We start from the raw sequence: 22,884 nt of genomic DNA, 5'->3' as shown, positions 1-22,884 counted from the left end.
AGAGGCCATAGATAAGGTGTGAGCTTATCCAATTGACTTGTTATAAAGGGTTACTTACCCCCCAAGATAAATTTATTAGTGTGTGATATAGTCAGTACTACAATACATCCATGGATATGTATGCATATGGATGTAGTACTGATGTATACCCCGGGATATCCGTTTGCAGTCTCAGTCCCCTCAGCCCTGAGTTACGACTCTTTAAATAGATGTGGGTACAAATTGAACCATTGCTATTCGTGCTATATGTACTATATGTACCTTTGTGAGATATCTGCTATGTTGACACATGTAACCATGGAAATCCACCCAGTCCACTACGTCAGAATATACCTGCCCTGTTATATTCTTCTTTCCTTCTGACCTGAACATTGCATATTGTCCATGTCCATTACCTACTGTACCTCTTTGTCCTTTTATATAAATATAAATACAATGCAATGAGGTGGTTCTCTTCCCCGCTTCGGGATTGCGCGTCCCCCCGCGATATTAGTGTCTCACGGTCGCGGGTCTTCATTTACCTCGGTCTAGCAGTCACTTTACTGCTTCTATCATATCAACTGATTCTAGACCGAGATCCGATCCTAAGCACAAGCTGGACGACTGTTCAGGGTATCATTGTGGCCGGCGATGTCGATCGCTTTGTTCCGGATCCTGTACAACCCGCCGAGAAGGAGTTGGTTCTCGCCGCCATGCAGGCTAGCAATATGTCCTGGGTCGAGGAACATCTGTCAGATTGGAAGGTGAATATCTATCGTGCTGATGCGAAACATGGAGACATTGGCTTGACTGTCCCGGTAAATAAGGGCAACGAGGCTATGGTATATCTGACGTATGTTCTTGATATTCCGACTTTTTCCATCCCAAGCTTGTGGCCATACTAATTACCCTCTTCACCATAGCTATATTATTGATCGCTACTGGTCACTTCCTGAAGTATCAGTCTTCGTACACGGCGGCCGCTACCAATGGCATGTCGATAACCCGCTCTACGACTCGGTCATCTCCATCTCCCATCTCAACCTCGACTTCGTCCAGGAGGCCGGTTACGTGAATCTCCGCTGCGCTTGGATCGTTGGCTGCCCTAGGGAACTTGAGCCCGCTCGTTATCTCCGCGAGAGACCAGATGACAAAGGGCATCCCACCGCGGTCGAGTATCCTGATCGGTTTATGGAGCTGTTTCCCCTAGCGGAGGTCCCCGAGGTTGTCGGGACGCCGTGTTGTAGTCAGTTTGCTTTGTCCAAGACGAAGATCCACGAGCAGAGTCTTGAACATTATGTTCGTTTGCAGCGGTGGTTGATGGAGACGGATCTGGATGCGGGCATCAGTGGACGTATTCTGGAGTATTCATGGCATAGTGGGTCTCTCATCTGCGCTGATCTCTGGATGGTCTCCTGCTAACCTTCGCCATTTACAGTGATCTTTGGAAAACCGGCTCAGTATTGTATCGACCAACGCGAATGTTATTGCCAGACATACGGTTATTGTAATATGACCGATAGCGATATCCAGAAGCAGTGGGTATGGCGCGGGTTACAGCTGCCAAAGGGATGGCCAGAACAGAGCGAAACCGAGGAATAGCCACGCATGTAAATCGCCCAATTATGCTTGAATGAAACTGAACATTTCCCTTAGAGACCTGACCTATGTACTCAAATCATCATTTCATGAAGCGCGGTCCTCATCCCGCTAGACGCACTTTTGACCCCGAGCCAAATGTCTCAAGATACTGACCATTCCACACAGTGAAATCCATCCATATATAAAAGCCTCATCGCCATATATCCTGTTTACTCGACCGCTTGGGGTGTCCCTGACTACTCATCGGTCGCTCTTCATCAGCTGGAACAGCCAAGAACCCACCGAACCCGTTCCCAACGAGCACGCTCTTGCGAGCATCGCCGCCCCAGGATCGGTTCAGCTGGGCCTCGTGGAAGCTCACGGGGCGCGTGGTTGAGTCGCGGCGTCCTCGGGCCGCCGGGCTGGGGTCGTACGGTGTGAAATTCCACTCGAACTCATCCAGACCCTTGCTATACACGTTCAGTGGCTGCGAAAGACCGCCCCGCATCTGCGGACCGTTTTCACCACCGCCGAGGAGTCGGGGTGGGGGCATGAGTAACAGTGTGTCCGGGAATGAGGAATCACGGACATACAAGTCTCGAAGGGCTGGTAAGGTTCGGGACACCAAGGACGAAATAAGATAGGTGTAGTATGAGGATACCACTGGTGGCATTCCGTGGTTATCGGTTTGGGACGTGAGTTCATAGTGCAGGAGATTCAGCGACCTCGATGCCATGGGAGGAATCTGCTCCATGGGGAATGAGCGAGACACCTCCTGGATGACAGAAAGGCTCTCGAGGCGCGGAGCGGCGGAAAGAATATAATGTAGTTGCGACGGCGCAACGCCGGTAGAAGATAATATCAAAGATCCCAAAGTCGCTCGATTCGCTGGCATGGAAAGGAACGCGGCAAGCCCGCTCGCCGTGACATTAGGGGTATCGCGAAGTGTAAGAGACTGAACCGATGGGAATGGCGGCAGAGGCACGTTCACTGCAAATGCAGAATCGTCAAGCCAATCGAGATCTTCGAGTGTGAGCTCACGGAGATGGGGGAATGAACCGAGTCCGGCGCGCAAAGTGCTGGCCTCCATGTGAACTCCAGATAGCTCCAGCACCTCCAAATTCATCCATAGCTGGGATCCCGGCAGACGTGCGAAACTGCCCTCTGCACCTTGACGATATGCCATCCGACGCAACTCCGGGCACCGGGCCATCAACTCCTGTTTCAAGGATAGACACGATGCCTCGTCGCTGTACAAACCCACCGGCAGGTCAACAAAGCGGAGATTAGGAAGGACGGAGATAGTTCGGGCCACGTTGGCTTTGTTAGCCTCGCGGGTCATGTATGGCATTCGGAGAGATAACACCATATTCCCTAGCCCCTGGGACTCTCGCACCGTTCGCATGAACAGTTCTAGACGGACTTGCGGGGCATCGATGGGATCGCCATTGCGGTTCAAGAACGAGCGGCGTTTTCGCTTGGCGGCTAATTCAATTTCGAGTTCGCAGTAATGAACGGGGTCGATTCGGACGTTGGTATAACTATAGGTAGACTGGTGTTAGTTTCGCACTTGTCAAAAGAGCCGGGGGATCTCGTACAGAAGCGCCCGCGCATCCAAAAACCACCTCTTGCTCACTAGGGTGCAATGTGCCAGGTCGCGCATGTCGCATAGCATACAGCCATCGCTGGCCGATTCCTCGGAGGTGCCATATGTGTTATCGGTAGAGTGAGGACAAACAAAAGAGAAAATGTGTGCCAATACTGGCCGAGGTAGCTGTTTGGTGTAATCTCGGGCGGGCACGTTAACGCGGGGCGATGGCGGGTCGGTCGTTTCCCGGTCACTTCGCCTTGAGCTTCGTCGTGAGCTTCGCCGCAGCTTGTCAAAAAGGCCCATTCTGGAAGGATATGGGAGAATGTGAGTGTTCAAGAGGGGGAGATGACAGGGACAAAGCGCCATGCAGGGTCATAGTCTTCCCCCCCTTCCAGCCCCCAGCCACTAACATGAAACACCCACGGGGGTGTTTTGGTCTAAGGGGTTTCATCACATCTACTCCGTATTAATATCTTGCAGATCTTCTGAAAGACATTGAAGACATGTGACACGGAATGACTTTTCATGCGTCAAATATTATGGAGGAAGACGACCTGGGAATCTAAAAGTCGTGACATTCAAATGATGAAGAATGCCTATGACATCAATTGGGTCAACAGCGTCATTTTAGAACAATCCCTGAAATCCTGTGGAATAATTATGGACATTGGACATTCATCCTGGATTGGAGCCATATATGATTGGTCATTGACTGACATCATCGTGGTTCTTGTCTATGTATTCCTGGAGACCGGGGGGACTAGGAACAAGGAAAAACAACACTTCAACCAAACTCAAATCACATACAGCCTGAACCACACATCATGGCTGAAATAAATCGCAACTTCATCGATCCTCTTCCCTGGCCGGCACATACCAACACGCTCCCAGAATCCACACCCGAAGGACACTGGAAGCACCTTCCACCATACGAAGTGCAATCTGAAGAGCAATTCGGCCCAATCAAATGGCGTGGAAAGTGTTTCTGTGGAAAGATCACCTATCTCTTGAAGCGAGAGAAACCACTCAATGCCAAATACTGCCATTGTCGCGTGTGCCAGGTTACCCATGGAGCTCCCCTTCAGTGGGCGGCAATTTTCCACAAGGACGATATCTCATTCACCAAGGGCGCGAGCGATTTGGTATTTTATTCTTCTACACATGAAAGTCAGGACCATGTGTTGCCTACCAAGGTGTCCTGTGCAAATTGCCGGACACCGATCATGGATGAAGGCCGGAATATGTGTTTGATCTTCCCTCAATTGATTGAGCTCGAGGGATCTAGCCATGAGCGAAGAGAGAAGAGGGAGGCTTTTAAGCCGACGTATGTGTATGTTCTACTACTCCATGAGTATAACTAATGATCTTAGTAGATGTCATATCTTCTACAGGTCACGCACCCTAGATCTTCCCGACGGTCTCCCCAAGTGGAGCGGAATGGAGAATGCCAGTGACCAGATGGACGACCACGGTAACCGGATCGGGAATTTGTGAGGCATACTCTGACAGTATCATAATGGACTGGATGTTACAACCAAAGGGACCTTTCAATGGAATAGAAAAAATTGTATAGCTGTATGTGTATGTACAATGTTCCATCCAACCTTGTAGTAACCGCTATGATGCCTTACACACACCAGACTGCACTGACACCGGGTCACTAGTTGCACTACCCCAATCAGCAGCCCCAATAACCTTACCAGCCTCCGTACTATCATCGGCTCGGATCTAACAGGGCATGAGTATTTTCTCGGCTTGCAAACGAATAAACTTACATAGTACTGTGGCTCGACAAAGTGCCACCAATCATCGCTCCGGAATGCATTATCCAGTGACTGACTCGCCGGGTCGTTCCACCCGGTATTGCGAGTATCAAAGTGAGCATGCTTCGACCACGACACATACACCTTGGGATGGTCATTGTTCTTTACACCGTTCGGAGTTTTGGCATTTCCAGCGTTGACCTCATCCGTCGTTAGGGTGTTTTGGATATCACCCCAGGCCAGATTGTGATACCCGCTATGCGCAGAGAGCAGAGCGCGCGATGGTGCCCACATGTTGCTGTCATCCCGAGAGTGGACGATCACTACCCGTTCCCAGTCGCTGGAACAGATGTTAGAGGTGGGCTCACCAAGTGGCATTTCACTACACCGAAGAATAGACCACCTACTAGTCATGCCCGGTGTCGATGCCAATAAACTCTGCGCCGTCTTTCTCATAAAAGAGATTGTACACGACGCGCACCTCGGTATCGCTGCATTTCTGGTATGTATAATAAATGGGAAATGCAGGCCCTGCATTCCCGATACTAACGCCAGGGTTGCGGCAATGGCACCCAACGTCTGGGTAATCGCACTGAGGTGCGGCTGGTGTCCTGTGGGCATCGTCATATACATCCGCCGTGTTTGGTGATCCGCCATACGTCCAGGTTGGATAGCAGGGTGGCTGATTCAGCGCTTGGCCAAAGAACCATATGGGCGCGTAGCGGTCCGCTAGATCTACGCCGCCTGCATCCAAGAGTGCGCCCATCTCACCGTCTGTTATCTGTGAGAGAGCTGCCACATGGCTGGCGACCAGGACTGCCAATCTAGCTCCTAGCTTTAGGTGCATGGTTGGACTTTTTCGAATTTTATGGGATTGCGACAGTGATTTGACATTTGATGTGGAACATCTCACTGATTAAATATAGACATGGAGAAAGTATAGCTGGGAATTTCACCAGCCCACCTATTTCCAAAAAGGGGAATGAGCTGTTAAGGGTCACATCGTGGCATGCGGGCCTGCATTAGCCCCGGAGTCCCCGGGATATCCCGCACGTGTGTGCTGTAGATTATCACAGTCGTCAAGCTGCTTGCTTACGCCACTAGCACCCTTCAACCATTCCCCGCTCACCTCATTCTCTGGTTCATCACCCAATGACATGCGTTGTCGCTGACGGCCTCCCCTGGGCACTTTCCCCATTACCCCTCCTTTTAACTGGTTGAATGAGGCCGGACATATCTAATCATACTCTTTCACTTCAAACAGTACTTCAAACAGTACAATGATCATTCCAGAGCCCGTTAATCATACCACTTGTACACAATATCTGACCCAGGTCAGTACATCATGGATTATGCTTTGAAATGGAACCGGCTAGATTGATGAACCATTTTCCCTGCTTGGTCGTCCGTGGCGTTTGTAAATATTCCGACTCGCACAAAAGCAAGGAATGGCAAGGCTATGCTGCAATGGTGGCGGCTGCATATGCGAGAGATCTATCGGATTATTCCTCAGAGGGTAAAGGCTGAACGAAAGGCCAGTGAAGCTCTGGATGATTAGTGGCTAGGTGCCTTCTCACCAAATAGTCAGTTTCTGGCATTTGGATCTCATACGGGTACCATGCTCTGGGATATTACTGCAGGCACCCTGAAGTGTACCATGAAGAGCCATTTAGTTGTGGTTGTGTCACTTGCCTTACATCAGATAGCCGCCTACTAGTATTCAGCTCTTATGGTCGGGCCATTAAGCTCTGGGATACTATCACTTCCACCCTCAAGTATACCATATAGGGTTATTCAAAGTCGGCCGAGATAGCAGATCATTCAAACTCAGTTCTGGTGGTTGCGTTTTCACCAGATGGTCAGCTGCTGGAATCTGGCTCTCAAGACTCTACTATCAAGCTCTAGGATCCTGTAGGCTGTCACCACTCGGCCAGAAATGGTCAACCCCCATTCTTGTCGCTTTAGCCGGGGAAAATCATCGCAGTATGTCACCACACGAATGGCCTAGATCTTGAAATAATGGTCCAACCCTTTTCGGCCGAATTTATGTAGAGGAAACACCGCTTCCGCCTTATACAGGTTAGCTAACTTTGTGCATTAGGTACATTTTTCTTGATATCGTGAGCCTCCTAACGTATTTTCCCACAATTCTGATGTTCCAATTCTCTTATTCTCCAGAAACATTGTGTCTCGATCACTTTGAAACATGTTTGGTTAAGATAACCTGCTTTCCATTCACATCACGCGGCTCGTAAGCAAGAGCAGCAAATCCGGCTTCTGCTATGTCCTTGTCGTAATTCTCCATGACCCAATGAGCCATCATGTCCATGCCAGCGCAAGCACCACCAGCGGTCCAAAATTTGCCGTCAACGACCCAATTCTTTTCGACCGTCCACTTGACATTGGGGGCAAATTGCTTTGCAATCGCGATGGCCTCGTGGTTTGTCGTGGCGTTCAGACCATCTAGAAGACCCAACGCGGATGCGAAAATTCCACCGGTACAAGTGGTGAATACAGTCTTGACTTCGTTGGCACGTTCGCGCACAAAGCTTGCTATCGCTGGCGGGATGTTGGTGATATAATTCGGTGAAGGCCCACCAATTAGGAGATAGTCAAGCTTAGGACAAGCAGACAGGGTGGTCGTAGGCTGGGATTGGAAACCTGCGGGGTGGGTTACAGGGTCCATTCCATCGCCGATATAGTGGAATTCGATATCAATACCACGGTCAGCGATGTCAGGATTGTTGAATTCCCTTAGATAAGAAATGGAGGAACTGGATAAGACATCAACAGGTCCTGCGACGTCCGAGAGTTGGAATGGTATCATGATAACACCGAACTGGATGGGAGCCATGGTTGGTGGATTGAAAGAGGATGGCAGTAGAGACAAGAGGATGGCAGTAGAGATGGGGAAAAAAAGCCTACAAAAAGGGCCACCCGACTATTTATATGTATAGAAACAACATCCCAACAAAGTCTTTTTCCACTTCGATCTCCAACTCCTGTTTCTGATAGGAGAGTCAGTGATGTCCCCCATCTCGGGTCCTTTTGTTCTGATCCATGGATTCATTCATTGGATCCATGGGTCGACGAGTCCACGGATCGGCCTGTGGAGAGCCCCGCCTCCAGGGCTTATTCACGGCTTATTTACGGCTTAGTCACCGAAATCGCGGATCGGAGAAAGAAAGTGAACGTTCCGTTCCGTCCTTCACCTCCAAACAGATGACTAGACGATTTTCATTTACTTTTCTTTTTTTAGCCGCTGTACCACTTCAATAGCTAGGCCCAGGTATTACGCAACCTTGAAGTTCCCTGATTGTCTCAAGACCCATTAGGAAATAGACTAGATGGGGGAACGGCCCAAGAGCAAGGCTTCCCAGGCGTGCGAAGTATGCCGCTCGCTGAAGGTCCGCTGTCTGCCTAGCTCTCAACCTGACACATGTCTAAAGTGTGTGAGATCCAAAAAAACTTGTGTATTTTTGGAGCGGCAATCACGGCAACCGCGGCAATACAAGCCAAAGCATAGCTCAAAGGCCCGAATCCGTGCACTGGAGTCGAAAGTCGATGACTTGCTTGCTTTCGCTAGTCAATCCCAGCTAATTCAGGGACAAGAACCTTCACAGCGCGAGGTGGGGTTTCGGGAAAATGTCTTGTCCGCCTATACTTCATCTTCTGGCGGGGAACGAGATTCCACGCCCAGCACAAGTTTAACCCCCAACGATTGGTCACTTGATATATGGTCTGGCTATCCTAAAATCAATGGCATATCCTGTCCTGAACTACTTCTTGAGTGTGGCCTGTCTATTGATGCTGCTGATGGATTCCTCAACCGGTTTCGCACCATGACCTCCTACTTTCCATTTTTCATGGTTCCCAGTGAGGCCACTGTGTTGACAATGTGCAAAGAGCGGCCTTTTGTTTTAGTGGCGGCATTGGCTGCAGCGACCTCCTCAGACAAGAAATTACAAAAGTCCCTTGGTGACAAATTCAGAACCTGCGCTCTCCACACTATTGTGGTTAACAATGAAAGGAGCCTAGATCTTCTGAATGGGATGCTAGTATACTTGGCCTGGTGAGTAGATTTTGCTCATTCAACACTCTTAGTTCAATCCTGCTAACCAACTCTTACTCTAGGTATCAGTTTTATTATATTCCGAAGCAAGAACAATTCAACCAACTACTCCATATCGCGATTGGCATGGTCGGTGACATGGGCTTGAACCTCACACCTGCCGAGGCAATGAGTAGGAAGGCGGGACTTCGATTGACACATTATCGCAAATTCTCTACACCTTCAGCGAACCACGATGAATTCTTTAGCCGAGAAGCTCGCCGAGGATACTTGGGATGCTTTTATCTTTCGAGCATGTGAGTTGTTACCCCGAACAAACCTCTTCCACCTTTGAATCCAATTTTCCTGATGAACCAACCGATCATCGATCATCATCGCCCAAATCGGAGAGTGGTTTGACTAATTAAAGTTGGTATTAGCACTTGCTGGATCACAATGAAGCCAACCGGTATGCAATTTCAAAGCTATATGATTGACTGTGCTATATCTTTGGGTCAAGATTTGGAGCATCCAACGGACGCATTGCTTTTACCGCTAGTCCAGCTTCAAAACATGGCCGAGGTAAATCACCGCAGTCTTTCAACTGTTGATAACACTACACATGATCACATGAATGGTCTAGATCTTGAAAGTAAGGTTCAATCCTTTCAAGTCGAATTCAAGCAGTGGAAGCACTCGCTTCCACTTGTATCTCAGCAACCAAGTAAGTTCAATTGATCGAACCCAATCGAACCGATGCTAATGGGCCATAGACGGGATGGACCTGGCTTGTGACGTTGCTGTAATGCATGTCTACGAGATGGGTCTTGTCAATGTGTTTGCAACGAAAATGCGACAAACGAAACATTCTTCGAAAAATTCAACAAGCTCATCTTCTACGTCTCGAATTCACCTGGAGGTACTCTTTCTCTGTTTGAAATCAGCAGGGCAGCTTGCTCAAAATTTCCTCTCCATCCCAACATCTGAATACAGCAGTCTCTCTTACATACAGTGGTCTGGCCTCATATATGCTATCATCATCATTTATCGACTGACAGTCGGGATTCCCCAGCTTCGTGACTGGGATGTTCGAGTTGCGCGAAGGACCATTGACTTTAATTCTGTACTAGACACACTCTGCAGTCGCTTCAAAAGTGTATCGATTTGTGATCCTAACTTATTGGAGAATGGAGACCTATTCTCCATGATGGGCTCAATTTTTGAAAATATCAAGCAGACCTACGAGAGACTCGAGCAGCTGCCGCAGGATGATAGTGCAGATGACACTAGCCCAGTTCATGCCACTAGCTTTTCGCCCCTCACACTCAAATACCGGCATCCATGCCCTGCATTCCCGACCTGGAGGACAGGCCGGCTAGGATAATATTTAGTCCTACTGACGAGAAAGACTATATTACCAGCTGGGTGCAACTTTTGTTTGTAGAAAGACAAGTGATGATATACCATCGAGTATTGAACTCATCAAAACAGCAATTGATAATCATTGTCATTTGTTTTCACTCATTTCACACTATGAAGTCGTGGCTACCCATGTGACTGTCCTGTTTAAACGGCAACGCTAAAATCTGCCACAAACAAGCAAAAACCTCAATCCACCCTCACCCCATTCATGATTCACATCAAGAACAGACTACGCCAAGAAGTGTTGACATTGTATACTTGAACAAGGCTTGTAAAATATCATTGGTCACATTTCTACCCCATTTCTGGTGTCTTTTTCTCTCTCCCTTGCTATTCTAGTGCCACGCCGAACTCATCCCGTTAATCCGAAGCCTGACATCCTGCGTCACTCCATCCGTTGAAACAAGTCGTGCTTCCGTTGCATTTCCCTCTGGGAATATCTGAGCCGTCAAAGAGACCTCTCCTTGACCCCCCAAGACCTCAACACTAGACCAATCCACGAAGATCTGCAAATTAATACGTTTATCCGCGCTCGCTGGCAGTGGTGCGTGATACAGACTTGCAAATGTCTTATCAAAAGATACAACTCCTGAATTTCGCCGATCCACAAAGATCTCTTTGCTGGTAAAGTTGTACCCAATGAGTGTTTCTTGCTTTAAGTCAGAGCTACCACGGACGGCTATCGCAAACGTAGATGCCAGAGGATTCTTGCAGTCATGATCAGAAAAGCTCAAGTCAATCTTAAATGCCTTGCCCGGAGAGCCAAGCTTGGTTGATCCTTTCGATACGGTTTTCCAGGAATGTTTCGAGGTCCGGTGACTGGAAACACTCCGCCAGCTATGTTGCGGTTGTTGAAGAAGGGTTACCTTCCCATCAATCTTCTTCAAAGACAACTGGCGGGGAACAGACATGGCGCTTCGCCAAGGGCTTGTTGGGATTGTCGCACCATACTGCCAATTATTCATCCATGCGATCTGGACCACGTCTCCATCAGGAAGTCCGTTATAACTGGCGGCGGCATAGAAGTCAGGACCCCAATCCATCCAATTGGCAGTCTTGTTATCTGGATGGATGCTAGAAGGATCGGCCTTGAAATTAGTGCCGTTGAAGTCGCCAATGAAGTATTGTGTCCCTGATCCAACAGTGCCAGGTGGACCACCAGGGTTGAGTCCCAAAACCATTACCCATTTCTTGGCTGATGGGTGTCCTTTGATAGGCATTTGAAACAGATTGGGACACTCCCATACGCCACCGACAGCATTGTATGGTCCGAATTCGCTGGCCAAAGACCATTCTTTGAGGTTGTCGGAACTCCATATTAGAATTTTGTGGAGTGATGCTAAAACTGTGACAGCAATCCATTTCTGTGTATCACCATGCCAGAAGACGAAGGGATCCCGGAAATTTTCGAATTCTGCTGCATAAGGAGAGGGTGGGTTTTGAATCACGGGGTTCTCAGTATCATATGTTGTCCAGGTCTCGCCATCGTCGAGACTATACGCGATTGACTGAGATTGCTGCTCTGCTCGAACACGTTTGCCGCTTGGAAGCTCTTGTGAGACCGGATACTTTATGAAAAAAAACGGTCGTCAGTTTCCATGAGTGATCAAGCGAAATAGTCATACGATCATACCATAGAAGTATACATGGCGACCAAAGGAATCTTTCCCTCAACCCCGAAGCCACTCGTGTTGTTCACATCTGCTACCGCACTTCCCGTGAAGTACATCTCGGTGACATTCTCAGGATATCCACGAGCAAGTAGAGCAACAGGGCGCTCTTCCCAGTGGGTCAAATCTTTACTTGTTGCATGACCCCATGACATATTCCCCCATTCAATACCAGCAGGGTTATATTGGAAGAAGAGATGGTAGGTGCCATTGTGAAATAATAGTCCGCTAGGATCGTTCATCCAGTTTTCGGCAGGGGAAAAATGATATTGAGGACGGTATGGTTCGGTATAGTTCAGGCCGGCTGCCGTCCCGGCGAGAAGACCCAGTGCCATTGTGCGGAAAAGGCCCATCTTGGAGTTTGACAAGACTCTCTATATGAAGAGAACCTATTTTGTTCTATGACGAGGAAATTCATACAACTTTTATATCTACAATATCACCCCTCCCACATTTCGTACTTCTCGGCATGTCCAAATGCTCTGCAAATCTTCGGGGAAATACAAAACTCTCACCCCACATTCTTGTGAGAAGAGGTAAACTCGGCATGCTCGGAGGTAAGTCGCTGAAACTCGGGAAGCAATCTCGGAGGTCAAGACATTTTATGTCTTATTCGTGCCGTAATGCTCTCACCCCGCATATGTCGCGGGGGCTTGTGCGGTCCTGGGGATAAGTTATGATATCATTCAAGGGACAACGAAGTATTGCTTACTGCAAATGAAGTATACAAAGTAATTAAATGGGGATTTCTATCATTCAGAAAGCTCCGGCAATTTCTAATTTGATGAAATATGATACTCAGTCCGCTTGCTATAAATTCTACAAGCTTGGTATTTGTAAGACAAATGGCCCGATCTCTGCCAAGCCAGTCCCCCTTCGAGTCGGTTACTCCTTGATATTAGAGGTTACAACTTGACCATGATTACTTGGCGTAAGACGACGGCAAGGCATACCAGATGTACGGAGTACTCTGCCCCACAGTACATAGTATTCTTGCACTAATAAACTCTCGTCTTGGACAGAAAGAAAGAGGTCAATATGTGTGTGTATTGGACTAACTGGACGACCTGAGTCCGGGGAAAACAGAGGAAATGAAAGGATCTAGCTACATATCCAACTAAATATACTAATACAACATAGTCCTACGACATAATGGATTACGTGACTATGCACAACCTCCCGAGGTCCTCCGGAATTGGACCCACCGTTTTATTCGGGAAGACCTCGGGACTCACTTCCAAAGTTACCTTCAACATTTGAACTTTTTGCCATTGGTCTGGGAAGATCAATTGAAGGCCTGTTCTAACACTCCCAGGTTACCTCCATCCTCCATTGGCGCCTCTCTAGTAGTCCGGGGCAAACTAAAGCTACAAGCTGACATTCAACAAAATCAGCTCGGAAAGGGAAGATGTCTTCATTTTATTAAGTGCCAGACAGACAGCAAGCTTGAAGTACAGACCGTCACTCATAGTATGGCTTTGCCTCTTTAAGTCGGAGGGCAACCTCCTTGTCATGACCGAAAATCAATGTTGCGTTGTACAGTCTTTGAAGTCTGCGGATCATGTTGAGACTGCGATACCATGCATTGTGATCCCTAGCTAATCCCCCGTGAGGATGACCCAGCTCATAGTTCTCTGCCACGTGGAACTGGTCCGTGGTCCAAATAAATGGCCCATCGTTGGCAAGATTGACTTGCATAATGCAAAGTCCAGGTGTGTGACCAGGTGAATGGTGGAGGGTTATGCCTTGAAAAAGGTCAAGGTGTGACTCGTTGAAGGTGTTCCATTTCAGCTCTTCGAGCAACATATAGTGTCCTAGATAGACGCCCAAGTCTGCCCCGGTTGCTACCGCCCAGCAAGCGTGCTTGAACTCTTCTTCGTGAACGTAGATTGGGACATCTGTCTTCGCAAAATGCTCAAGTCCTCCGGCATGATCAAGGTGTAGGTGGCCAATGATAACCGCTTTCACATCCTTGATGTCGTTTCCGGTGGCTTTGATAGCATTCGGGAGTTTATGATTGTCCGAGTATTCAATTCGCGGAAAGACATCTGTGACTGGCGCTGGCCATTTCTGTATTCTGTTCAGTTAGACATAATGAAAATTGCGATACTATCTGACACACCACTTCCAAATCCTCAGCACAGCCAGTCTCATAAAGAATGAGGCCAACTCCCGGATATTCAATGAGAGCGGAAAGGAGCACTAAATCTCGACGTTTGTTCACTGGATTTAGGTTGCTCAAAGAGCTTGCATTGCCACCTCGAAAGATCCTGTGCAAGGTCAGTAAGAATCTCACAATTTGACCTGCTGTTGGCAAATAAAAACCATGATTCATCCGCTTGGAGAGTGCCCAAGTTCAGAATGTGCATCTTTGTCCCAGCAGGACACTTAAATGCTGGGACAGCTGCAGATAACAGCAGAGAGGCGGGATCCATGGAGGAACTCATCTTCAGATAGAAAAAAAAAATCGGATCGAGGAAATGATTTTCAAAAGCGATTATCGTCAGGGATGTTTTTTTTTTTGTTTTCGTCATAACCACGGAGTCTTCCCCGCATGTTGGGTAGCGACGGAAGAAGACCGATCATTTTGTGGATGTTTCTCGTATGACAAAAGTACATCATCGCAGTGCATGAAATCAAAATATAGAGGAGGACACCTTGGTATTATAAGAGTAGTCAACCAATGTTAGGGCCTTATTAAGTGAGTTTTAGTAGTAATCTAAAGTAGTCTTCTCGGATGATGTGGCAGGAAGTATAGTGGGATTGGTGATCCTGATTTAACTGGTTCGAACTGTAGCTAATGCTGGCTAGAACGATCCCAGCCGGAGGAGTACCTCCAGCGAAATGAAAGGGGCAGTGCAGCGGGCTGGAGGCCCCCCACATGCAATGTTCGGTAGGGAACGAAGGTAATGAAACGGCCGGTGATGAATGCAAGATATATGGGCTAGGAAGAGAAAGCAGATGGAAAGAGGGGGGTGGACGACGGCCCCAATACTCCATGTTGTGGGACCAAACAAGCTTGTACGATCCATCACCAGGCACATGTGCACTTGGATTTGGAACTAACCCATGTAGGGTTAAAACCTTGAGATTTGAGGTCTGTCCTGACCCGCCCCCGAAGGGATTCTGACCTGAACACCATGATCCCGTGCTGAGGTTGCATCAGGCATCGCACTTGTGGATCCCGCCTTGAACTATCACCAAAGTCGCTGGCTATTGGATACTAAGCTCTACCCCCTCTATATGTCTTGGATGGCTCTTATCAATCCCCCTCAGTCAAACAGGGATACTGACAAGTTTTCTTGGAGAATGAACACACCCCCACGTTGTACCTTTCTCCTTGTTCACGACCGACCATAATTCCCATAATAGAGCCGATTTTCTAGCAGCGGAGCTAGGTATCTTCACTAAGACTATTGCCGAGTTTTTCCCCTTACCTTCCTTCGACTTTGGAGACAGTCCCCTTTAAGCTAGAAATCCTATCAACGGTAAATGCCAGGGCCATGGTAATATTCAAGATAATTCAAGCGTGAATCAGATTACAGCCGTGTGTGCTACTGTAGCTACAGGCGCAGCCGGCGGTGTGGGCCAACTTATTGGGAGGGTGAGAAATATATCACAATGAATGTGTAAAAGCTTGCTGGTATATGCATGACCCTATGAAATGTATACTATCTGCGAAGCTCACCAAACTGTCGGTTTGCAAAAACGTTCTTAGGAACTTGGTATCATGGATATATGTACTTACACTTTTGTATATCACAAGCAGGGAGGCATCCAAGAGATGGCATCCTTGACATAATAGTAACCGGTTTGAATCTTTCGCCATGAACGCAGACACCCTCTCTAGCCATAAGATCACGGTTATTCTTCATTATTATAGTCCATAATGCATTCATCAAGCAAAAATCGCTAATCTCAAGGCCATTGTTCAAGACTACATGCTGCCCACGGGGAATATTTGGTAATGCAGCACACAGAGTTCAATATGTATGCCTAGTGTGATCATAGTAAGTGTAAAGTCTCATCCTTGATTCCAGTTTCACTTATTCGCAAAGACGATCTATACACTTAAAGAGATTGGAATTTCCGGTATAGAAAATTAAATAACGTAAGAAATGATGCATAAATCCCACACTGAAGTAAAAAAATTGTCGGATTTAAAGACGTCTTTGAGATGGATGGTGATCAGGAGAGTCAAAAATTTGATCACAAATGTCTATTGTTTAAAGAAGAGTATGTGGCTTCACAGGGAATATCAAAGGAAACAAAACCAAAAATGCCATGAGAAAGTAATCGGCCCGACTAGTCCCCACTTACGCAGCATGATAGAGCCTTATTGGCCGAAATGGATAGGGTAACTGCGACACAGTTTTTGTGCTCTGATTCACCCCATCGGCTTCCTCGTTTGATACTTGACTAGTTCGAAGATATGTAAAACAATTAATCATCAAATTTAAGCCTTATATATAACCGAAGCAAATTACAACTCAAAGGCTGGCTTAGGAGTACCTGCCGCGTGATGTGTTCCCGTTACTTACGTAGCCTTGGGACATGGTCACAGAAACTCTGAGCCTCACTTACACTCGAATACAATTTTATATTCCAAGAATTCTCTATCCAATGGTGCATTGATCTTGAGTATTTACATTATATCTAGGCTCAGAGTGTGTCTTTGATGTTGTACACAAGCTTCTGTCCGCTAATCTTTCCTTCCTTCAACAATTGAAGCCCATCCAGGACACCGTTTAATCCACCATCACTGATCCTAGGAGGATGTACCTTGATCTTTCCATTCAACAGCATACCCTCGAAGATTCCACAGAACACTTCAAGGAAAGCCCTATCCTCTGGCCGAGCAGGGACCTCATTTGGTCCGAAAGTAAACTTCTCACCAAATGCCGTGTAGGCCATTGTAGCGCGGTCTCGGATATTATCGCGCACAATCTTAATAGGTAGAAGGGCGCTATAGTCACCACCCTGAGAGGAAAGCGAAATGTCACAGTACTTGGCACTGCTTTCCACTGAAATGGTATCAAATGCCAGGGTAAGACAGTCATTCGTGTAATCGTTGATCATATTCGCAGATTTTGGATCATTATAATCAAAAGCTACATCGGCACCGAGGTCTTTCACTCGGTCGAAGTAACGAGGGGATCAAGTGGTTATAACTTCGTAACCAGACAGCTTCGCAAATTGGATTGCCAAAGTTCCAGTGGCTGTTGAGCCACCATAAATCAAGACCAACGTTTTCTTTTCGCCGTGAACCAGGGATGCGGGGATAGGTACACGAAGGCTTTGGTAAAGACCCAGAGCGGCGGTTGTAGCGCCAAGTCCTAAAGTAGCTGCCTCTTCGAAGGTCATGCTTTCGGGGATCCTGTATTGAAGGTCCCCTTTAGCCACAATGTATTCGGCGAAGGCTCCATCTTCAGGTTGGACGGCGTTGGACCCATGAACAAAGCCACAAACTCGATCACCTTTCTTGAAGGATTTCTTGACGTCTTTGCCGACATCTTCCACAATGCCAGCGTAATCGCATCCGACCAGTACACCCGGAGGCGCAAGAAAGTCAATGTGCTTCCAGTCAGTAGGGTTCAATGCCACGCTGACATTCTTGACCAGAATGCAATCATCACGCAGTGTTGGAATGACTCGGTCGCTCACCAGTTGCGCATTCTTGGGTGAATCGACAATGATAGCTTTCTGTAATGACATGTCGGTGACGTGGTTGCAGAATGGAATCTAATCGAAGGGCTTTGGGAGATATCTTTGATGATAGATAGACTTCCCACATTGTATGATGGATTAGATATATATAAATGCATCAAAAACAGCCCACTTCCAAGGTTGACCAATGAAAAGCAACGAGTAAGCAGCTTAAATAAAGTTACTCTAAGTGGGTCGGTACCTCGGTACATCTTGCCGTGTACTTTTCAATGCGCATGTTTCTTCTCCGTATTGATGTGACGAATAACTTACAGGACCAGCTGTGGGGTCCCATCAGTCCACAAACCTCAAACCACCACCTAATATGTATACCTACATATGTACATATGGAGGTAGGTATATACCCGTCTAATCCCCATGCAATCCCGTTGGACTCGGAGTTAAGAGGCCATTGAAGAGACTGCTCGAACAATTGATTGGTCATGTAAGCAGCCTAAATCGGCATGACAAACCTTGGAATTCTAATGAATATCTAAGAATTGGGGCTTGACCTTGACAGATATTCTGGATACTAAGGTCATTATACGGGATTTCGCGCGAGGGAAATTTCAAGCCGAAACTCGATGGCCAACCACGCAAGGTATCTTCCGTAGGTACGCCACCTTGATTGCTAAGCTTAGACTTGTCCTCGAGCAAAGTCAGTATAAATCTCCAAAGCCCAGCTGGTGAAAAACACACTTGATATTCTACCAATTCAGGCTATCCACTTCGCTTTAAATGTCAAATATGGCGAAGAAATTGAGTCTCACGTCTACTCGAAAAATCCTTTCAGGATATGAAATCCCAGTACTAGGATACGGAGTAAGTAGCAAAACGGTACTCCTTTTCACACAGAGTATATGAGCTAATGCGACATTGTAGCTGTACCAAGTGTACGCTAGAGAGTATTGCAGTGCATCTACTGCTGAACATAGTCGCTGATCATATCAGGGCAGGTGCAATCGCTGAAGACGTCACCGACAAGGCTCTAAAGGCCGGATATCGCCATGTAAGATGAATCGTTTCCCACCTGCGACTAGGTCCAAGCTGAACGTTTTCAGATCGACTCAGCTGCTGTGTATGCAAATGAGAGGGAATGTATCTCTGCGGTGGAAGGGTCTGAATTGAGCCGGTCAGACGTCTTCATAACCACAAAGGTCCTACCGGACGCTGTTGGTTATGAAGCAGCCAAAAGATCAATCGATGACAGTCTGAAGAAAGTAAAGACCAATTATTTTGACTTGTGGGTAAACGACTCACAATCTATTGCCATGTACTGATCAATGCAGGATTCTTCTTCATGCGCCCTTTGGAGGTAAGGATGGTCGCCTCGGTGCCTGGCGTGCTTTGGTCGAATCCCAGAAAGCTGGCAAGGCCCGATCAATCGGCGTTTCCAACTTTGGCTTGCACCATCTCAAAGAGCTTGAAGAATACATTCAGAGGACAGGAGAGGGTAGAATCGAAGTCGGCCAGTATGAGCTGCATCCTTGGCTTGGGCGCGCGGAGTTGGTCGACTGGTTGCGCGAACGTGATGTGCTCATCGAGGCATACTCCCCTCTTGCGAGAGGAACTCGCATGGATGAACCCATTCTATGGGCGATAAGCAAGAAACATGGGAAGAATCCAGCTCAAGTTTTGATTCGCTGGAGCCTTCAGAAGGTAGGTTTCGATCATGATGGTTTGATGGCACATGGCTTGGCTAACATCATTTTGATTGCTTTTCACTTAGGGTTTTGTGCCGCTGCCAAAATCTGCTACCCCGAAGCGCATCCAAGAGAATGCGGATGTGTTTGATTTTGAGCTAGACGAGGACGACATGAAAGCATTGCATACCGACGATTATACACCTTCCACTTGGGATCCTACTGTACAGAAAGATTAGAATGGTTCCTACAAAGACCACATCTTGATAAAGGCCTCGATCATGCTATCATTTGTAACGGTTGTTCAAAAACCTCCCGCCAAATGAGCGGTCTTTCATCCCTCTTGACTCTCCAAAAGTTCGTCGAAATCAATATCTCAGGGCAGTCATAAAGAAACAACTGCCACTTCCTTGCAAAGTCCTCCGTAACCTCCCAATTTTTCGGATCCCAGGGCGTTCCCCACACAAGCATTCTTGCATTGCTACACCTTGTATCCCAGAAAGCTGTGAGATCATGGCACAGATCATGCGAATCCAAACTATCTCCGGCGTGAATCAGATTGTCTCTAAATTGTGGAAATGGAAAGATATCAAGCCACGGATGGTGTGGAACTGTTCTCTGTAGTAGCGTTGGTCGTAGGCTTCGAGGAACGCTATCTTCGGAAAGTTGTGGCCGGGCCAAATTAAAAATTGAAATGGCATGGTCATTGCACATCCATTCGACAGTCATGCCTACTGCAACACCATTTTGATAGGCTGCACGTAAGACATTTAGCCTATTGAGGTTGACGAGGAGGTCCATCCTAGGCGACCCCTCTGCATAACTTGACATCGCTCTCTTTTCGAACTGGGTCATGCGCTCGTGTACATCCGAGGGAGCATGTGTATATGTAAAATGTCGCACTTCAGATAACCTACACGTCACGGAGTCATACTCTGTGGATTCCTGAGCAGTAAGGCTTTCCGGAGTGAAGTCTATTTGAAAAGTGGAACCAGAAGGTACATCATTCGCCAGTGCTTTTTGTTTGTCCCGGGCTTCTCGACGTAGTCCTGTTAGTCACAATCATCCCGAGTCAGCAATCAGGACTTTTGGGGTCTCAATCTGATTTCTCAGAGATCTTACGGTAAGCCCTCTGGTTGAGACGATTTTGGACTCTCCTCCGCGCCGCCGGGTTTCTGACCCCGTTCAAGTCATCATCGGCGGAATAAGCTGCTGACTGCGGAGCCAAGCGCTGCCGAATTGGGAGCCCTAGCTCCAGTGGTTCCGACGTCGTTGGCTGGCGCATCTTATTCATGGAGTAGATTTTTTTTAGTTAGCGACATGAATGTTTAAGGATACAAGAGGTTGAAGGTCATCTCTAGTTGCCACTTTAAGACGCTTATATTTCAACGCTTATTGGTTAGAGGCTTACCATCGGTCTCACTTCTGCGGCCCACAATTAACTCCGTAGAAAATCCGACATTTTTACTGCAATTCGGAGGTAAAATACCGGTTTTTAGATATTATCAAGAGATACCTCTAGGGCTGCACACAATTACGCCATCAATACCGTATCAAGCGAATTTGAATTTCATGTAATTTTACCTGCGTTGTATAGGTCCCCCTATTACTCCGTTCGGAGTACACGTTCCAAAGTTATAGATGTAAGCATTCTATTAATCATCATGAATCACCTATATAATATAGTTTATGTCGAAGCTTAGGTACTTAAGACGTTCAATCCGCATTATTTGACAATTCCTTCATCATTCATCACTACTCTCTGACCAGCAAGTACATGTCCGAAATCATGTCCACTCACCCTGCCATCACAGCAACTGGTGTCAAGCAGCCGTTGACCCTGGTGCAAGTCCCAACTCCCCAACCTCAACAGCATCAAATCCAGGTTCGCATTGAATGGGTGCCTTCTGCACCCTTAGACGTGTACCAAGTTGATGCTGGGTTGATGGCTCAATTTCCTCAATCCATCGGTGATAGCGGTGTCGGTACTGTTGTAGCAGTTGGTCCTAGTGTTGAGTGCCTCCACGTTGGTGACCAAGTCATGGGTTTCTTTTTCCACAATGAGAAAGAGAAGGGTCAACAAATCTACGTGACTGCACCCGAACATCTATTTGGAAAGGTATGAATCGTTAGCCCCAATTATTGCCCGCTTATACTAAGCGAAGCAGGTTCCACCAGGTTTATCCCTGGCTGCGGCGGCTACGTTGCCGACAAATATCGCCACCGCATTTCTCACCCTTTCGGACAAGCTAGGCATCGAGTTGCCTTGGCCGCGTCCATCTGAATTCTCCTCCAAGGACCAGAATGTCCCTATTCTCATCTGGGGTGCAGGCAGTTCCGTTGGCCAATTCGCAGTTCAAATCCTCAAGTATTGGGGGTACACCAACGTCATCGCGACTGCGTCCTCTAAGCATCACGCAAAGATCAAGGGCTACGGCGCCAAACATGTCATTGATTATAAAGATCAAGATGCCGTGAGCTCCATTCTCGATATATTGAGCACGGAGAGTCCTTTTCTTCCCCTTCGCGCGTTCGACTGTGTGGACTCCAAGTTCGGTTCTCTGCAGCACATAGCCAAAATTACAACTCTACCGGGATCGATTGTTGCTGCTGTTCTTCCGGTGGTAGTTCGCCCTTCTTCAGAGGAAGGTGGTGTGCAAGTCTCGCTTGATGTGGCTGGAGAAGCCACTTGGATGCCCGGCGTGGAAATCCATGGCATTGTAAGCTATGCCTTTGAAGCGGTATGTCTAGTTTCTTCGTGTCCACTTTGCTTTTCTTTAACAAAACTAATATTCTACCAGAACCCTTTCCTCAAAGACCATTTACTGCCGGATATTATCCCTGGGCTTGTTAAGTTGGGTGCAATTGAGCCTAACAAGTATCGAGAAATTGAAGGCGACTCGCTTTTGCAGAGGGCTACCGCTGCGTTGGATACTCTGAGAAGTGGACAAGTTAGTGGCGAGAGACTGGTATGGAAGGTTTGGACCGAGGGCGAATTCCCGCAGTTCAAGTAAATTGATTTCGCACACTCGAGAATGTTAAATAGTGTAGATCAAACTACAGCATATAACAGACGAGATAACTTCTTGTAAAGATAATAGTACATATATAGAGTACGAAACCATTGTTATAGCGATTCCATTGTTAGTAGAAGTGTTAGGGGAATACATACTTGTCTGCCTAGTATCAAGCTCAAATTCCAGTCCGTATGAAAATGATTCGTTGTACGATCGACCACGGTTAGATGGGATCGTACATAATATCATCCAACGGAGTTGAGAACCTTGGAATATTTCGAATATATAGATGTGATTATTTCCAAGGTTGGCTGTGCGTACTGCTCCATTGATAGACTACGGACCCTCTATATATAGCAACGTAAAGTCAACTTGAGATAAGAGAAACCCGTAGTATTATTGTAGATCACTCTTCTCTGTTAAAGTCACATCCTCGTACAACGTAGTTTGTTTACATCGCC

General features: G+C 47.2%; 11 protein-coding genes across 11 annotated transcripts; 5 read left to right on the top strand and 6 right to left on the bottom strand.

The window, feature by feature from the left end:
* Positions 1 to 440: 440 nt before the first annotated feature.
* Positions 441 to 1,581, top strand: PEX2_071180 (DUF3431 domain-containing protein; the record flags this gene model as incomplete). The annotated part of the gene is made up of 3 exons (XM_016744389.1): positions 441 to 832; positions 903 to 1,357; positions 1,418 to 1,581. 3 exons carry the CDS (start codon positions 441 to 443, stop codon positions 1,579 to 1,581), a joined length of 1,011 nt encoding a protein of 336 aa, XP_016596956.1.
* A 190-nt stretch (positions 1,582 to 1,771) lies between these two features.
* Positions 1,772 to 3,454, bottom strand: PEX2_071170 (F-box domain protein; the record flags this gene model as incomplete). Its single annotated transcript, XM_016744388.1, has 2 exons — positions 1,772 to 3,101; positions 3,159 to 3,454. 2 exons carry the CDS (start codon positions 3,452 to 3,454, stop codon positions 1,772 to 1,774), a joined length of 1,626 nt encoding a protein of 541 aa, XP_016596955.1.
* A 521-nt stretch (positions 3,455 to 3,975) lies between these two features.
* PEX2_071160 (GFA family protein) lies at positions 3,976 to 4,645 on the top strand (the record flags this gene model as incomplete). The annotated part of the gene is made up of 2 exons (XM_016744387.1): positions 3,976 to 4,475; positions 4,525 to 4,645. 2 exons carry the CDS (start codon positions 3,976 to 3,978, stop codon positions 4,643 to 4,645), a joined length of 621 nt encoding a protein of 206 aa, XP_016596954.1.
* Positions 4,646 to 4,768: 123 nt separating this feature from the next.
* On the bottom strand, positions 4,769 to 5,761 carry PEX2_071150 (uncharacterized protein; the record flags this gene model as incomplete). The annotated part of the gene is made up of 3 exons (XM_016744386.1): positions 4,769 to 4,879; positions 4,927 to 5,254; positions 5,322 to 5,761. 3 exons carry the CDS (start codon positions 5,759 to 5,761, stop codon positions 4,769 to 4,771), a joined length of 879 nt encoding a protein of 292 aa, XP_016596953.1.
* A 1,347-nt stretch (positions 5,762 to 7,108) lies between these two features.
* PEX2_071140 (DJ-1/PfpI family protein) lies at positions 7,109 to 7,768 on the bottom strand (the record flags this gene model as incomplete). Its single annotated transcript, XM_016744385.1, has 1 exon — positions 7,109 to 7,768. The coding sequence occupies one exon, from the start codon at positions 7,766 to 7,768 to the stop codon at positions 7,109 to 7,111; it is 660 nt and encodes a 219-aa protein (XP_016596952.1).
* Positions 7,769 to 8,756: 988 nt separating this feature from the next.
* Positions 8,757 to 10,349, top strand: PEX2_071130 (uncharacterized protein; the record flags this gene model as incomplete). Its single annotated transcript, XM_016744384.1, has 5 exons — positions 8,757 to 8,986; positions 9,049 to 9,282; positions 9,406 to 9,434; positions 9,486 to 9,689; positions 9,739 to 10,349. The coding sequence occupies 5 exons, from the start codon at positions 8,757 to 8,759 to the stop codon at positions 10,347 to 10,349; spliced, it is 1,308 nt and encodes a 435-aa protein (XP_016596951.1).
* Positions 10,350 to 10,722: 373 nt separating this feature from the next.
* PEX2_071120 (glycoside hydrolase family 32 protein) lies at positions 10,723 to 12,410 on the bottom strand (the record flags this gene model as incomplete). The annotated part of the gene is made up of 2 exons (XM_016744383.1): positions 10,723 to 11,955; positions 12,021 to 12,410. The coding sequence occupies 2 exons, from the start codon at positions 12,408 to 12,410 to the stop codon at positions 10,723 to 10,725; spliced, it is 1,623 nt and encodes a 540-aa protein (XP_016596950.1).
* A 1,108-nt stretch (positions 12,411 to 13,518) lies between these two features.
* On the bottom strand, positions 13,519 to 14,426 carry PEX2_071110 (N-acyl homoserine lactonase family protein; the record flags this gene model as incomplete). Its single annotated transcript, XM_016744382.1, has 3 exons — positions 13,519 to 14,127; positions 14,180 to 14,327; positions 14,383 to 14,426. 3 exons carry the CDS (start codon positions 14,424 to 14,426, stop codon positions 13,519 to 13,521), a joined length of 801 nt encoding a protein of 266 aa, XP_016596949.1.
* A 2,293-nt stretch (positions 14,427 to 16,719) lies between these two features.
* On the bottom strand, positions 16,720 to 17,772 carry PEX2_071100 (zinc-binding alcohol dehydrogenase family protein; the record flags this gene model as incomplete). The annotated part of the gene is made up of 2 exons (XM_016744381.1): positions 16,720 to 17,186; positions 17,238 to 17,772. 2 exons carry the CDS (start codon positions 17,770 to 17,772, stop codon positions 16,720 to 16,722), a joined length of 1,002 nt encoding a protein of 333 aa, XP_016596948.1.
* A 729-nt stretch (positions 17,773 to 18,501) lies between these two features.
* On the top strand, positions 18,502 to 19,645 carry PEX2_071090 (aldo/keto reductase; the record flags this gene model as incomplete). Its single annotated transcript, XM_016744380.1, has 6 exons — positions 18,502 to 18,585; positions 18,646 to 18,656; positions 18,715 to 18,772; positions 18,825 to 19,006; positions 19,053 to 19,422; positions 19,493 to 19,645. The coding sequence occupies 6 exons, from the start codon at positions 18,502 to 18,504 to the stop codon at positions 19,643 to 19,645; spliced, it is 858 nt and encodes a 285-aa protein (XP_016596947.1).
* Positions 19,646 to 21,183: 1,538 nt separating this feature from the next.
* Positions 21,184 to 22,420, top strand: PEX2_071080 (zinc-binding alcohol dehydrogenase family protein; the record flags this gene model as incomplete). Its single annotated transcript, XM_016744379.1, has 3 exons — positions 21,184 to 21,525; positions 21,575 to 22,147; positions 22,208 to 22,420. The coding sequence occupies 3 exons, from the start codon at positions 21,184 to 21,186 to the stop codon at positions 22,418 to 22,420; spliced, it is 1,128 nt and encodes a 375-aa protein (XP_016596946.1).
* Between the last annotated feature and the right edge of the window lie 464 nt (positions 22,421 to 22,884).

This window comes from Penicillium expansum (assembly GCF_000769745.1).
Source record: "Penicillium expansum strain MD-8 chromosome Unknown contig231, whole genome shotgun sequence".
Taxonomy (NCBI): domain Eukaryota; kingdom Fungi; phylum Ascomycota; class Eurotiomycetes; order Eurotiales; family Aspergillaceae; genus Penicillium; species Penicillium expansum.
Note: the sequence above shows the minus strand (reverse complement) of the source record. Positions and strands in the feature narration are given on the sequence as shown.